Source organism: Acipenser ruthenus, chromosome 22 (assembly GCF_902713425.1).
Source record: "Acipenser ruthenus chromosome 22, fAciRut3.2 maternal haplotype, whole genome shotgun sequence".
Classification (NCBI taxonomy): Eukaryota; Metazoa; Chordata; class Actinopteri; order Acipenseriformes; family Acipenseridae; genus Acipenser; species Acipenser ruthenus.
The window spans coordinates 26,996,119-27,013,509 of record NC_081210.1 but is presented as its reverse complement, the minus strand read 5'-3'; the positions used below and the strand labels follow the sequence as shown (position 1 = coordinate 27,013,509).

Genomic DNA, 17,391 nt, shown 5'->3' with positions numbered 1-17,391 from the left:
CTTTCATTAAAAAAAAAAAAACATTGGTTTGCATCTTCTGGAGCTTTACACATGAACAGTCTGCTTTATTCCAATTTTCTAAATGCATTTTATCCATAGTACTATGTGATTCCAACCTGTCATATTAATAGCGTGATATGTTGCAGCTAAGAAATGTCAATTATATGGAAGGATTTCTTTTTAATCGCAGTGTAAGGGCTTATCCCATTGCACAATCCATTGTGTGGCACGTCTCTGAACAAAGTCTCCTTGAAACAGGGGCAGCAAATATACTTGTTCTTTTTTTTTTTAATAAGCAAATGCTGCTTGATACGCCACCAGGGACAAAAAAAGAATGCTCTAACCAGCCTAACTGCAAGGTAATAGAGACACCGGGGCAGGGAGAAGAATTGAGAAAGCTTGTCTTAAACAGCGCTCTGTTATTTAGAGAAGAAAGATTACCCTTCCAGCGACTACTGCTGATTTGTGTTATGGCATAGCTAGACTGTAAGACAAACTATAGAAACCTTGGCTGTATTTTTACAGTAATTACAAAACAGCCTGATAACATTCATGTTATTGGATAGTTAATAAAGTTAATAAAGTTAATAAAGTTAATAAAGTCATTATATTTAATATGGCATAAACACATTTCTCAAAAGCACATGTTTTTGTATTACGATAAAAACTTTATTATAAGACATTTGGAAAGCTCCTATGATTGTTTCTAAAGACATTCCCACTGATGTAGTACAGCCTTTACCCCAACAAAAGGATACATTGTACAGAAACATTAGCTGACACAATCCACATTTTGTGCTTAACTTTTTATACAGCATCACAGAAACGGACGGATAATCTGAAGAATGTATTAACTACACTGTGCTAACATCTTACCCACACAAGGTGTGGGTAACTAAAATGAATCAAATGGAATCAAGTGACCAGTTTTAGTGCTGGCAAAAGTTTAATGCAATTTGTGCAATTCTTTATACTGTTTTGCTGCAGTTGGTTTTATGGTTTATAATTTTAACAGGACGTATTCAAACTTAAACACAGTAGCGTTTGTTTGAAAGGGAGGCCTTGTATCTGTTTGGAGGGGCTGCAGCTGTTGAGGCTCCAGCAGTTTTATGAAACAAGAAACAGCCGTAAGTCTTAAGCATGAGCTAAATCTCATCTTAAAGATTTCCAATACATTATGATTAGGCCTGTTTTTCTTGTTTCCCTTTAGTATGCTGTTCTGTTTCCGTGAACCAGTTTGAAGAAAAAAAAAAAAAAGGAATCAAATGATTCACAGGTTAATGCAAAGCCTCTGTCAGTTACATACGTTCACCTTAAGTAATTTGTATACATCTGTGACACAAATAAAGCGCTCCCTTTCAGAATTCGAGAATTCACTTCAGCATTTCACTTTTTTAGTTTTTTGATGTGCAGACCAGATAGGGAAATGAGGAGGGAACACACAAGTTCAAGCATGTTAACACCATTCACCAATTCAGAAACGCCGCACTTGTGGCCACTATAATTGAGCTCAACTATCTCTTGACCTCACTCCTAGGGATGTCTATAAGCAGCGTATTAAAGTGCTTTCATCCTTCTGTAGAGGAAGAATAAACTTTCGCTCTAGCTGGGTCTAAAGCTAACCCATATGGATTACAGTATTTTCAATTTGACGCTAAAGTCCTGCCTAAGCCCTGGCAGGCGTATGCGTGTATGCAGTTTTAAAAGAGCTTCGTTTTATGAGGATGGTGTGGTCTCTGTCATACCCAGCCTCGTCACATTTGTACTAGGTCTGTGATCAGAGAGATGTCCTCTTGCAATGGATAGCTGGAGAGTCAATCGTAAGCCCTTCTTCACTGCCTCCCAGAGCTCTAGCCAGCAAGCTTTTCATACAGTATCTGTAGGATTTTCAGCTGGGGGTTGTTTTCATTTGGTCATAAACTCTTATACAAGGTGTGCCCATAAGTATCGACATCCCATTCAGTTTTATATTGATCCCCAAGAAGTCTTTCTCAATGATGCTCGTCAAGGATTATTCACATTATTATTTTTTTTTTGTAGTCTATCCTTCAGTGTTTTATAGTTATGGGTGAATATTATCCCTATATGTTGTCTGCAATAACAGTTGATTTTGGATTCAGTGTTTTTAAAACTGGGGTGGAAGCATCAAGATTGGCTCATAGCCCAGGATATTGAGCTGTTGAAACTGTTTATAACAGTGGAAATGTGGTCATACCAAATTTTAATAAAGATTAATGAATGTCAGTACTTACAAAAAAAAACAAAAAACAAAACCTTTTAGGTCACAATTTAGTTTAGGTATCCGTTATAAGTGTTTTTTTACAATCTTGAAGCATTGTATTAATTATTAAAGATAATAGCTCTTCTATAACACATGCTTGACATAATTGTTAAGAATAAAATACAAAGTAAAGTGTAACCGACTTTAATAAATGTATTATTGTTCATTTTTATTTTGGACATATGGTACAAAACTATTATGTGTTGTTATGATGTCATTCTAAGTGAATCACTTTTTCATTCACTTGTCACAGTGCCTTCAGGCAGCTACAGGATTCGCTGACTGTCTCAAACCACATGGTGTCAACACTCATGGACACAACTGTATAATATGACATGGACAGCACAGCTGGTTTATGATTTTGAAACATTTGAAAGGAAAGTGACAGAGGCTCGTTCACATGGCTCGTTTGCAAGGTCTAAATGAGGTTTTCCCCAGGCCCGAGAGGAAATACACAAATGACATACATTTTCAGTGTTACAAACCACTCTTCATCATTCTACAAAAATAGTGAATATGAAGCAGCCAGCAATTTCACATAAGCAGCTGATATTTTTAGAAAGTGCATGGTTGGGACAAGATGAATTATTTATAGAGGATGTACATTTATCACAGACCACTGTGGCATCCGAACAGTCAATTATTTCTTTGCACTATTGGCATGCAGTAAAAGAGGAGGGAGAGGGGGTGTATAAAACCCCATGAAGTTATAAATTAGCAATAAAGGGAGGGGATATGGAAGCCTCAGGTAAACTCACACACATACACTGTGCCCTTTAGTGTTATACGTACTTGTATTAAAGAAAGCTGATAAATGAAAGCCAGACATGTGTGCTTTCATGTGGAAGATACCCTGTGAGTGTAATTTCAAGGTGAACAATACAGTTTCTATTCAAGCATTTCCTATCCACAGAGAAATGTTACTAAGAATATAACAGTGTCTGAGGCAGTAGCATGTATACATATACTTATATACTGTATGCTCTTTTTATTTTAATATACAGGTATATATATATTTTTTTAAATTATTTTTATTATTATTATTTGTTTCAAAGACGGTATTTCCTAAGGAGGTCAGATTGCCACATGTATTTTCTCTCCGGGAATCTGTCTGGAATTTTGATTTTGTGGAAATCCTCAATGCATTTCTCCAGCTCTTCCTCCATGGTCAGCTTTTCCTTGGCGGGTTTCTTTTTGCCAATGTTGGATTCGCGGGAGCTGCTGGTCAGAGTCCTCAGCAGGTCGCTCTTCCGGCGCAGCTCGGACTGCTGGAGCTGCTGCACGGGGCCTTTCTTTAGGGGCCGGTCGAGAGTCTGGATGTTGGGCTGGCGGCTTACCGGCCCGCAGATGACTGTTTCCTGCGGAGAGCTTGCCTCGGATTGGCTCTCGGAGCTGGAGGTGGAGAGTTCGTTGAAGGACGTCCCACTCTCCCCTTCATGGTCTACCTTGTTGGTTGTGCAGCAGCAATCACAGTGAGGGGGCGTCCACTGGGAAGGACCACCTGAAAGAGAAGAACAAGGCAGAAATGAGTTTTGCATTTCTTCTCAGTACCACACTTACCTGCAAGTCAATACGTACAGATGACCCTGTCTCTAATGGTTTAAGATAAGGAAAGAACTCAGATCACCACCTGATCTACAGTGGAAGAGGATCTTATTTCAAAATAGGCAGGGTCAGCTGTGATTAATAACTTATTATAAATAATCTTGTTAATACACTGTATAAATGACACCACAATATACAGTCTTACCAACATTTGTACAGTCGTGCTCATATTAAGCTCCTTTCAACTGGTATTAACAGCTGCAGGTCTAATTGTAGCCACTGAATTAGAAAACAATAAAAAAAATGAAATGTCTAACAACGAATATGAGTCTCTTGAGTGTGTTCTTGTCATTGAAAATCCCAGTGAGTATCCCACTTTAATATACTTAGATCCGACAGCATATAACAGCATGCTCATTTGTGTTAAATAAAATGCACACAACTGTATATAAACATAATGATCATCTCAAGCTTTCTCCCACAAGCTACTATAAAGGTAAGATGAGGGATCTCAGTGGAGAGGTATCAGATATTAAAACTGCAGTATCCTGTAACCTTGTTCGTTTTCTTTTTCAGTACACGCAACACACTTTAAATGCGCTTGTCAATAAAGGAGCTGGCAAACGCAAAGCAGGGTGTTCTAGGATGTACATAGAAACTAAAGCCATTTAAAACCAAAAGAACAGTGTGAAAAGACCTCAGAATTATTACTTGATGGGGTTACTGCAAAAGTTGTTTTTTGGTTTTTTTTAATTAACATTATTTATTTTTTTAGTGCGTTCATTCAACAGGATTCAAGAAAAGACTACCGTATTATTTTGATACATGCCTGATTGATTTTAGGTTTATAGGATCGGAAAGGCCTGTTTCAAGAGTGGCTATAAACTTCAGCAATCTCAGAACACCAGTACAGTACAGTAGCCATGCAGAATGGAATTGTGACACACAGTGAATTTGTAACTGTGATTCCCATTGTACTCTCTGGGATCAACATCTTCATACTGTAGGCACCTGCTGTTCACACCTGCATTTCTATTTTATGTCTAGCAACCTATTGTAGATACTCTACACAGCACACAAACAGTATACATCATTTATAACCTTCTGCTATACCATAAGCGCAATATGTGGGATATTTTACGATAGTGTCATTAAGAATTACTGTGGGGTCTTTCCCCCTCCACTGAAACCTCAGGTCTCAGGTTAGTCTCATGTGAAAAATTAAAAGCAACAGCTAAGAAAAAAAAAAGACAACTGACGACGCAATTAATCAAGGCAAATTAAGCATGTCTTAATTTCTTGTTTAAAGGAGTGCTAATTCTGTTTTTTTCTTGTTGTTGTTTTGTTTTTTATCAAATATTGTTTGCAATAGCCTGCTTGGATAACAAACTGATTTTGTGGCAGTGTTTACTGGCAGCTAAATAAATAATTGCAAGAGAGAAAATACCTTTGGAAATAATCTTCAGTCACCAAAGGGATGGGGTAGAAATCACATCTGTTCACTTATTTACAGCTACGTGGCGACTTGTCTTCTCTATAAACATTGAAAAATAAGTGCAAGAAAAAAGGGCTTTACATTTTATTTACAGGGAGTGTTCTACAGATAGAGCATGACATGCAATGTTTCTTCCTGCTTTTTTGTATTACTGCTAGGGTATATAGAAAATTCAGGTTTGGATTTTTTTACCTTGCTACACTTGCAACATTTAGTCACCGAGTGGCACTGTGTGCATTGCTTTAAATGCTTTAGATACATTTTTACAAGGTTATCCGTAATATAGGCATTACAGTATTTAAAATTAAACTATTTGCAGAGGTGTGTTCATATATATGAAAGTACTACATTTTAAAGTCCTTTCAACAAGACTAATCTCTCGGATGTAACATCATTGTTATGAAGCTTTTGCCTTCAAAGCACAAGAATTGTTTTTACACATGTCTTCTTCCTGATGTTGAAATTAACGTGCAGAAATACAAACCAAAATCCTTTTATAGTGGGATCTATTTCTGAACAAGACCTACTTCCCGTTGTCTTCTACTGTTTGCTTTAGGCCAGTTTTTATTCTCTTCCTGGCACTCATCTCTTTTTTTCTGTAATCAATCCTATAACAGAAATAATCAAAGGTGGTGGTGGGGATCTTATGTGCATTGAAATGTAGCCAGGTCCCTGACTCAAAAGAGAGCCATATGATCATTAATGTCCATAGTACCCTGTTTCTCTGTATCACATAACTCCACTTGCACAATATCATGCACAACTTTTATTTTATATTAAACACACATCACCCTGCAACTGATGAGTTCATTATCCAACAGAGCAGTTTGCATATCTATTACAGCGAGCTTGCTCTGTGGTGATCATAGCTGTATCACCTGAGAATGTTCTCGCGTCACTTACTGCAATAGAAAATGAAGCTGTGAAGCTATCACTCGTTGGAAATGTTATCAGGCACTTAACACAATCAAACACTAATATAAAGTGATATAAAGAGCAGCATGCAGCATGCAGTCTCACACACAGCAATTATTTTTCACCATGCTCTATGTAAGCTTAAGAACAATGCAAATTACTCAACACGAACAAATAATGATCAGCAATTATGATAATGAGGGTCTCAATGAGCGCATCGGTCTATTTAGCAGTAAGCGCTGTATGACATTTGTGGAGCATGAAAATACAAACCAAAAAACAAAATATGTCAGAGGATGGGCAGAAAAGTTCTCTTGGCACACGGTAACAAAAGAAAAGTTTTCTGATGAAGGAGGTGATAGTCCTTAGAGCCTCAACCTACATCAGTTATGCTAGTATCCTTAGGACATTATATGTATTGGCCTGCCCTTTTCAGCATGACATCCAGAAATTTGCCTAGCACTCTGGAAAAGGTGGACTGGGCTATCCCTCCAGACATTCCAACTGTGGTCTGAAAGGAACCGTAGTGCAGAGAACACAGCACTTTCACATGTGCTGGGATAGCGGTCCCTAGATTCAGCTATCAAGTCTAGGATGACCTGCGGAGTGAGACGATAACACTTTAGTTCCACATCCTCTGGCATCCCAAACAACGTGACCCTGGGATTGAATATGCAGGGTCTTCTTCATCTTGCCCTTCTCCTCCTAACGTGTTCCTGCCTCTCCTCAACAAGAGCCAGGTGTCACCGCATCAGGAAGTGTACTACAGCAGCCATCCTGAAGCCAATGACAGGTCTCTGCAGGTGTGTGCTTTTATACATCTCTTAGTCACTCGCTTCTACAATGGTTTGCACCTTGTAAGAGGAGGTGAAAAGTTTTTGGAGGGTCAGCAATTGCCTAAGTGCAATGCAAAATTGTTACATCACATTATAATGTTTGTGCCCGCTTAGCATCTAGATCCCGCCCAATTCCATTTTAATAGATTAATGATGAACACCATTCTATACATAAGCCGCATTATGCAGGTTTTGAGTCTGCAAATCACTTTGTGCATATCCTTACATCTACCCCTATATGTGCACCATAGTTGATGTTGTTAATAAACAAACAAATAAAAAAAAAAAACAATATAGCCTAAGGCATTTACATTATTATTTATGAATTTCGATTTGTTATTTGGAAGCAGTTTACTGGAACACTGAAACAAAACATCATGTACTGTATCATAATTGCCTGGAAGGCATTGTCAGGATATAGTATCCGATATGAATAATGTTATATTACTACTGATGAATTAACAGCAGTCATCTTTGCTGTATTGATATAATTAGTAACATCTTGAGAGTGGTGCATAAATGGATTACATTTACACATATGTATACTGTAAGTATGTATATAGCAAGAGGATGTATAGCAAGAAGATCCCTCTTGATCTCCAGTCCTGGGTGATATCGAGAGCCAGGTATAAATAACAGAAGCCCTCTTAGATCATTGAACAAAGTTCAGAATTTATGTATTAATGGATAGAAACCAAGTGAAAAATATTACGATAATGCATTTATAACCCATGCTTTTTTATATAAATTACAATGTGTGCATAGTTACAAAAGGCAACACTTCCTTAAAATACTATATAGTATACCGTATAGTGTATATACTAATCTAAAGCTATGATCTTTTTAAAATACAAATATCGATGCATGTAAAGGATACAGAAATGATACATCTAGTTCTAAGTTCCAAAGCATGGATAGCTTAGTGGTTAGGGGTTGGAAGCTCTCTCAATTTCCTCATATCTCCTAGCAACTAAAATAGATACATAATAGAATGTACTGCATGTCTATTGAATTAGGCTATTCTGAGAAATAAGAGTCATGATTTCAGGATGTTATGCAGCTAAATGTAGGGATGAGAAGGTCACCAAAAGTCAGAATCAAGGAGATCAAAGAGTAAAATATCCCTTTGATTACAAACAATTCAAAATCTGGTCCAAGATATATACAGTGGTTATTTTTGTAATGTTTTTGTCAGCAGACATCCTTCCCCATAACGAATATTTGGGCAAAATGGTATCTCAAATTTACAGGATAAAACAAAAACAGGGTACTTGAGCTGAGTAAGGTGGTTAAAGCACATTGTTTTTAAAAAAAGTTTTACTGAACTCCCTAAATTGGAGGTTTGTAGATAATCTTGCTCACCCCTTGGTACCTTCCTAACACAAAATTCTGGCAACACCACTGAAATACATCTAATTGCCTTATTACAGCAAGAAAACATCTTTACCTCAGTATAGGGTAAGAACAGGGACCTAAGACCTGCTTGATCTAAAGCCTTTGCTTGCCCACGTAGAGTAGGGCTGCATTTGTTTATGTCACTCAGTATCTAAAAGGTCTCTTGATCGATGAGCAAGCTCCTCCTAATTGGTGTTGTGAAAAATAGCTTCAGACTCTGTAGTATAGCTAAATCTGTCTGCAGCCTATGTTTTCTTGTCTAAATAAAACGACCAAGCTATACCTAAGGAGCATTGACGAATGCCAAGAACGAAATGGGTTGTTGCGATATCCACTTTGCCAGCAGAAGCTCAGAAGACCACTGTAACGCCGCTCCTCCGGCATTTTCATTGCAGTTTAAAATAATGACACCACTCAGAACGTTTTTGGGTTCGCTTATGGAATTCCTCCAAACAAATCTAGGAGAAGGCGGCCAGTTGGGAAATAAAAGGAAGGGTTTTAGGAGCAGTCGCTTTGGGTTTAAAATGTGAATTAAACATTACAGTTTAATCGCATGGGCTAGTGAATTGATACCTGGAGGGCATTCGTTTGAAGAAATGTAGTGAGAACAGGTTATAAAAGGCAGGAATGGTCATTAACCATACAGTATGTCTGCACAGGTATTCTACTAATAAACTTAAACATTTTAAAGGAAGCACTCCAAAAATGCTCACTGTAATTTATAAGCTCCGACCTAAAAGCATACATAAAACCATTTATCGACTTCTATTTCCATTCCATTTCTATTTCCTTATCGCACAGGAAATGCATTATATTAACTGCTCTCTATTATTTTAATATTGACCAACATATACCAGGTGCTTTTTGTATGTATAAACATCTTAGGGAAGTACTCAATAGCAGACCATAAAAAAATGAGTGAATCAAAAACGGTGTTGCAAGTAAACTGTGCTTATTAGTGTCACGTACATGATAACCCCAAAGACAATCAATTTTATTGCCAGGAGAATACTCACATGTGTTTTATTATAGTTCACTTGTGTGATCAAGTTACCGACTTACATCAGCCCCACATTTCATGTTCATGCTGCTGATATATGAATAGTTACATTGCAGTTATTATTGAATAGATTTTGAAAGATGTATAATGAAACACGTCACTACAAATTCCTATATGAATGTAAATATATGGAAGCCGTCACGGCTGTATATCTTAGCCTGTAATGACAACTAAATTAGCTAGAGCAGGAAATGCTGTGATAACTGGTTCAACTCTATCTCTTAACACTGTCAATGCATACGGCTGGAGTTACAGCAAAGTCAAAATCAATACAACAAAGCCCTTTCCACTAACTATACCAAGAAAAGCTTCAAGTCACTGTTTAAAAAAGGTGCACTGCATTTTTCACTCCATTCTGTAACTGTATATTCAAGAGCAAATTTAGGATCAAACTGAGCAAATATTAGTTTTTTTTTTGCTAAACTATAGTATATATGGATTAATAGATTAAAATGTGACCACATTATCAAACAAATTAATATTTCATTAACTATATCACACTGTTTTAATATAGTGAATTTTAATAGTATTCACATAGATCTGCAGAGTAACTCCACTTGTTCCAGCCTGCTGATGCCAACATTGATATTTTGACTTAGGTATAAAATCAACTGCTTTCAACGGAATTGTATTTCAGTACATATTTTCATGTTTAAATTAAGATACCCTTCCTAGATGACATTTAAAAAAATTTTAGAATACAATTACTGTACCATTTCTATTTACATTGAAAAACGAGATTTCTTAAAACGCTAACATAAATTTAATCACACATGCAGTGAATGTTTAAATAGGAATCTATAATTAGAAAGGATAAGGATTTTTTTTTTTTTTCTGGAACTAATTGAGTTAAACATTTGGCTATTAAATTTCTTACTGTTTCTCAATGTAGTTATTTAATTTAAAATGGGATTAAGCATATTTCATTCAGCTTTAGTACTGTGGGTTTTCAGATACATTTTCAAACTGTAGTGTGTACTTTAAAAATGCAGTGCTTTGCTGTGGGAAAAGAGACAGAGTTACTGAATTACTTAAAACGGTACCAAAGTGAATGTGATAAACACCATCAGATTACATGTAATAGCAGAGATGGAAGACTTGTGCCAGCTGGGAACAGCAGAGCCAGTCTCAGTTCTACTGGTTCAGTACAGCACACTCCCGTCTACAGCACCTTGGAGGAGAAATGTATTCAATGCAGTTGCTTAGTTTTGGACCACTTGGGGGTCTTACACATACGGAGGTCAAGTAATGAAACCTGACTGAGAGAATCATAGAACACGGTTGTGAAATTGTTAAAAGGATTGAAATAAATATATAAGTCCCCTTATTTTTTCGACCACTCTGAATAAATGATTTAATCATGAAAAAAGTGATGTTAAAAAATAAATTAAGCAAAGTGGCGGTTCTGGCAGGAAACTCATTTTAACCTTTGATCAAATCTCATAAAACATCAAGCATAATGTATTTTAGGTGCTTCCAATACCAGATCAAATCATCACTCGAATAGTTAGTATATATATAATAGCTAGCTTATTCGTCCTCGATAACCAATAGGTCCAATGATCATCAATGAAAGGATTTATATCTTACTTCAATCCATTATGTCCCCACTGTGCACCAGAGTTCACCTCCTCCTCCCCAGCATCCACCTGCTTTTGGGCTTCGTCTAATGGGGTAAGGAAGCTATCCTGCCCCCTGCCCATGGCTTCCCTACGGTCAGCCTTTTCACTTATACTGTTTGTACCTCAAAACTCAAGGTCAAAGAATGTAGTGTAAAATTTGTATAATGTAGTAGTGTTGTCTAGTCTATGTTTTAGTAAATAATCTATGTCATGAGTTTCCTGACTGAACTTGAGGTATGCTTTTTAACTTTTTCCTTTAAGATTCCCTTTGTGTATAATATTCTGTTGCTGTCATCACTTCCTATTGACTTTTTTAGAACTCAGATATGATAGTTCTTACCCATGCCAGTTTGATCTATTATCTAGTCTCTCTCTCTTGTCAGAATTCAAATGAATTGTTTTTTTATTTGTTTGTTTGTTTATTCATCAGCTGTTTTGCAACTGACAAGCAGGTCGATCAACAAAGCAAACAGAATCCGATTTACAGAGAGATTAATTTTGGTGTAATTTGCATAGCAGTGAAAACCTCAATCATGAAGGTGATGTGACCCAAAAGAAGCAAGTACACTGTAAACAACAATAGGACTGAACCTTAGGGAGTCCCACAGACTCCTTTAATATCTGAAGAGGAAACCGCAGCCTTAAGGCACAAAATACCATTTATTTCTCTGAACAAAACAAACAAAAAAAAACATAAGCCAACACAGTAACTGTGATGAACTTTGTATCGAAAGCAGCACCGAGGTCTGACAAAATGAGAACGTTTCCGAATCAGATATCAATAATAAATAATGAGTGATATAAAATAAAGCTGTTGGAGTTCTAGTATCTGTTTTAGCCATGTCAGATGGTTGTAATAATGATCTGCGTCCATAAGAAGGGTTCTTTGGGAACAGACTTTTTAAAAGTATACAACAGTACTGTAAAGAGCAAAGCATGCTCAGTCATAGGCAAATGTGACATGAGCCTGGTCACATATCAAATTGAGCAATACAAATGTATATCAGTTCTTGTACAGTAGAAGTTACTGTATGCCAAGGATTTACAAAGCAGCAAGGGGTGCATTATGGATAAGTAAGGAATACAGTGTCTGGCAGGGCTAAGTTCTCCAGTCAGTTCCTTTCTCTTGTCAGATCAGGTGGGAGCTGTTCTGCCGTCTGATAGGAGAGATAATGTCATGTTTAGACCCTTGCGAGTTACATGGATTGGAATCTGTCTTCCTTCGTTCCTATAGTTTGTTCTCGAGGGACACTCTGTGATTGCTTTTGTAGTGAGTGGCTCTAAAAGCTAAAATGTCTTGTTTCAGCATAGTGATCATTGAGTCAGGGACTGCAAAGGGACATACAACATTGAGTGGAGTCAGTCAAGTATTCTTTTATCTTTATAACTGCTGTACATGCCCATTAAGGGCTTGAGGGCACACATGTGGTCATGTGCCACGTGGATTTTCACTCCCTCTCCATACTGAATAATAATAATAATAATAATAATAATAATAATAATAATAATAATAATAATAATAATAATAATAATAATGACTGAGGATATAGTCTAATGAATCAAAGATCAATATTATTTCTGCAAATTCCTTGTCGGCCTCCATAATACTAATATTAGACCTAGCGAAAAATAGTAGCGATGGGTTCCTTTAGTGTTTTTTTTATGATTTTATGTTTTTTAAGAAGGCCAGATGTTTTGCTATCTGGCTGAATGGCAACAGTGTTTATAAAGTCTAGTTTTTTGGCTGCAGGGTTTTGTTATGTACATATGAATGCTTATCTGTTCTTCTGTTACGAGAGAAGGAAATCACTTGGCATGTCTCAGGATAGATGGTACTTCTGGTAACCTACTTACACTGTAACCATTTTAAAATAGAAACCTTTTTTATGATTTGGTTGGTGCAACTTGGTTGTTTCTCTTGTAGAGCCACATTTAGATTCATTACTTTTGATTCCGCTGGTCCTGTATCCAATAATTCATGCATGGGAACCGATGACTGAGGAAGTCAAACTTCTCCCAAGCAGAGAAGTAAGAGCTTAAACATACAATTCAATACAGTGGCATTGATATATAGTAGCCTAAAGGTAAGCAGCCCTTAGTAAAAAAGCATAAAGAATAATAATAATAATACAATGAGGCTTGCAAAGGCTTACAAAAGACCTTCTTTGAGGCTACCAGTTAAATTACAGGAAAGGCTTTGTCTCATACGTGCATCTGTGATTGACCTTGTGTTTTGATTGGACGGGGAAATAATGCCACATGAATTAATTTAAATGGGAAAATTATTATTACCAAACAAGTTTTAGACCTCAGTATATGTAGGAAAAGAATAACAAAAACCTTCTAAAGACATATTTTGTAAACATATACTGTAATACAGCAGCCTACTGTGTGTAAGCCACGGTTCTGGTGTTATAAGGAGGGTGTGTTTCTTACCATGAGACGATGCATTTTCAACTGCTACAAAGCTTGATTTTCATTTATCTGAACAAGTTTGGGCTTGAACTCCCTCAGCCCCAGCCCCAGCCCATTGAGCTATGTGCAGCTGAAATGCAGCACTCTCCAGGGACTGAGCGCTTATCATTACACTGAATGGCTAGCTTACAAAAGAGAGCGGACTCAATGAATCCAAAATGCTTTCAGGCTTCAGCACTCCTCTGAATCAAACACGCAGGGTTTACCCGAGTGTGGGCTGGAATAATGCTGTCTTCACAAATTAAACGGAGAAGGAATTAGTGACCCATAACTTGTCAGACAGTAAAAAAGTCTCACTGACTTCTTGTGTCTCCCACTGGGAGTAGACTTCAAGCTGTTACACCTCCAACATACCCCTGTGACCCCGGTATTTATTCCACCATAATATATTATATATATATATAACTAATTTTATGATATGGAATAAGCTGCTGAAGTTAAACCGATTACAATCTGACGTCTGAAATCAACACATTTCAAACAAATCCACACAGTGACCTCAATTGGCCCTCTACAAGGGTATGCTTCTATTGCACATCATACCCCTGAAAACAGAAAGAGAATCGGCAAGTAGACATCCTCAACTCAGGATAAATGAGGGGGAATGGCAATTGAAATGTATATTTGAATGGGATTGTCATGTATAACTTGATGTACAGTACAGTATGAATCATAATCTGTTATGTAGTTACCATAACTAAATCTTTTGGATTAATGGAGTTGACATTTTACATGGGCTTGTAATTGCATACACGTATGATCACTAAATGAAGAATAGCCAAGCTGATTTTTCTCCTACTCGAGGTCAGAGACACCAGCACGCCACTTGTGGGCAGTTGCTCTTACCTATTGTGGAGTGGATAAGCTTTGATAGGACAACACTGTATATATATATACAGTATATTCCCATTTCCTCTCAGTTATAGCTTTTGAGTTGCCTTCTCCCCTCTGTCTTCCATGTTGAATTGTAGATGAGGTCATGGGAAATGAACAGAGCAGTAGGGTTATAACTGTATTCCACTGCCTTTGGCGTGATAACAGAGTTACAATACCTTTGCTAATGAGATGGAAAAGCGAGGCTCTGCTATCTTCGAGAGACTGCATATTTTAGTTTTGAGCAGTCATCCTACAGCACGTGAATTGTTCGTGGTGTACTAAATTAAAGCTAGTTTAAAAAGTTAAAGCACTCAGCAATATTCTAATAAACTCAGTTGTGACATTCTATATTCATGCTGCTGTATGCTTTCATTTGGATTTTCTACTGGAATAAACTGAGCAAGCCAAATATTAAATATGATGAGAGGCTAAAGAAATCCATTTGTAATTTCTGCAAAAGTACAGTCTTTTAAACTCCTGAACACAAATTGCCATTCAAAAATGTTAAAAGTTTTTTTTATTTATTTTTCCATTTCAGTTCAAACTACATGATTAATGTCTGTATAATAAATAATGCGTTACGACTAAACCACTTAATAGTATAATTTCTATGTCTATGTTTAAAGAACCCAGGCTAGTCTGTAGAAAGTAAGACTATTGATTGTTATTTGAAGCCAGACGGGCTGATACATTAGCTTGAGTGGTATAGTTGATTTTCAGTCTCTTCCTTACCATTCCCTTGTGAAAGTTTTATAACATGATGATATGGAAGTGGAGCAGCTGGAAGATCCGGAACATGGAGAGTGCTAATGCCTCAGCACGGACCCAACAAAAAAATATCTCGAATTGAACTCTGCTATATTTTTTGCTCAGACTGGAAAGGGAGCTGGAGTTTACAGATCTCTCGGAAACGTCACCTTGAAGAAGGACAGCACATCAACTCTAAGAAAGTAAAGTGATCTTGTTTGGCTGGCCCCAGATGATCTGCTAGTTGGCATTATGCCTGGCTCTGATTGGTATCATAAATTAGCCAAGCTTCACTGCAGCTTGCATTGCTCCTGCTATGTACTGAGATGCTCAAATTGATGTTGTTTGTTTCACAGGAGCCAAAAGGGATTTTACAGGCCCACATATTGGCAGTGGCAGCAGCACTTTTATTTCCTCTTAATAACCCATTTTGTATTTCAGTGGATAGAAAGACCTGAGCATTGCAATTTTCACTGTGCTCTCAGAGTACACATATAGTGATTTCAAAAATGAAGGCACAAAACGAAAGCTTGACTTTTAATTAAGAGTATAGGATTAAAGTTTACAAAACTGAACAAAATATTTGCCAGCCTCTAAGGGCACATGAAGGAGGTAACTGTGAAAATGCTCAATCATCAGTCATACCACAGAGGTAAATCATTAATGTCATACAACAGACCTGTCCCAAAGGACAATAGACACAGTGCACGCCAGACTACACGCTTGATCTGGCCAGTTAGTCCTTTTGACAGGTAAGGGGTCTTAAGGCAAGACAAATACAATGGATGAGTATGAATGAACATAACAACACCTGCACAAGAAAACACAAAAAGAACCCAGCAACAACAAAACAATGCTTGTGATATTCTGCTATTCCTTGCATTCTATATTGAATTCATGTACAGTATATTTTGTGTGGAATAATGGTTTCATTTTTAATTTTAGAATAGATGTTATCTTTAAAACTTTAGTGAAATAAACATAGGGATTTCTGCATACAGTACATGTTGCATATATGTAAAATGCAAATACCATATATTTGGCCTTCTATTAAATTAACACAGTTTATTCATCACATTCAAACAACTGCATATTGTAATGGATCTCCTCCGAGCAGCGGATGAGTTAATAATACTGATATCAGACCCGTACTTACCTATCGACTACAGTGCTTGCTGTTTAGTTGAATGGTAAGTTGTTTGTCTTTGAACCGTGAGGTTTGCAGTTCGCATCCAGCCCTTACTTTTCCATTCAAGGCACTGGGCTGAGATGCCAATTAATTACAACATCTATGTAAAATTATGAATATTTTAAATCATGGATGGGTTCAGCGTTCCCAGTATAGACAGACAGCTACAATCTCTGTATGGCCTATATGTGGAATAGGAATGGCTGTGCAAAGATTTATTAGGAAAACATCCAGCACTGTTGTGCTTCAACAATTCGTTTGGAAAATGAACTTTTAATAGCTTGGCTTGATAATTAATTAGCTGAAAGATGCAGATGTCCTGGAGTGCAAGAAAATCACTGAAAATGGCTGTATAATTAGCCAGCTGAAATGCTCAGCCGAAAAGCGAGTTGGAAATGTCCCTTGTGCAAACATGTTCTGTAGTAGCCTCAATATTATTTTCCCTTAATACTGGTACTCTTAGCATTGGTTATAGAAAGCAGAGGGATTTCAGAGCCCGAACAGATGAAGCAGAAGCAAAAAATACACAAATATCATAATTAGACTATGGCAATAAATAGTACAACCATGTTTTTTGTTGTCCCTAGACAAACCCATTTTAAAGTGTTAAAAACCTCCGCAGTGCACATGTAGCATGGAAATAGACCTGGAACAAATACATAAAAACTGCTGTTCTGTCCCTTGACTTGTCGCATGGTAAATCAGCTTCAGATTGTGAGGCATTCTATTACTGACTCTGACATCTACATGGCGTTTGTTGGCAGAACAAAATGGTACAGGTGTTTCTTTAATGGTGCTTTCTATTTTGAAGAGTGTTGCCATTTAGAAAACATATGAACCATAGCTTTTGCACCTGGACCTGTCCACTCCAGGAGGGAGAGAGCTTCAGGTAATTCTGGCCCAGACTGGCACTGGAATAGAGTATGAAACACTAATGCTGCATTACTACTATTAA

The 17,391-nt window shown here is 37.1% G+C and overlaps 1 protein-coding gene across 2 annotated transcripts in view; it reads right to left on the bottom strand.

The window, feature by feature from the left end:
• Nucleotides 1-425: 425 nt before the first annotated feature.
• LOC117431308 (BTB/POZ domain-containing protein KCTD16-like) overlaps nucleotides 426-17,391 on the bottom strand; it is a 44,246-nt gene continuing 27,280 nt past the window's right edge. The window contains exons 2-3 of one of the 2 annotated variants that reach the window (XR_004548662.3): nucleotides 5,274-5,360; nucleotides 3,646-3,782 (exon numbers count right to left, since the gene is read on the bottom strand). Coding sequence is in view for 1 of the 2 variants with exons in the window: in XM_034052109.3 (XP_033908000.1) it covers nucleotides 3,331-3,782 (452 nt within the window). In the remaining variant the exon portion in view is untranslated. Of the gene's footprint in view, nucleotides 3,783-5,273; nucleotides 5,361-17,391 lie in introns of both variants that reach the window. The other variant, XM_034052109.3, reaches the window with a different exon arrangement.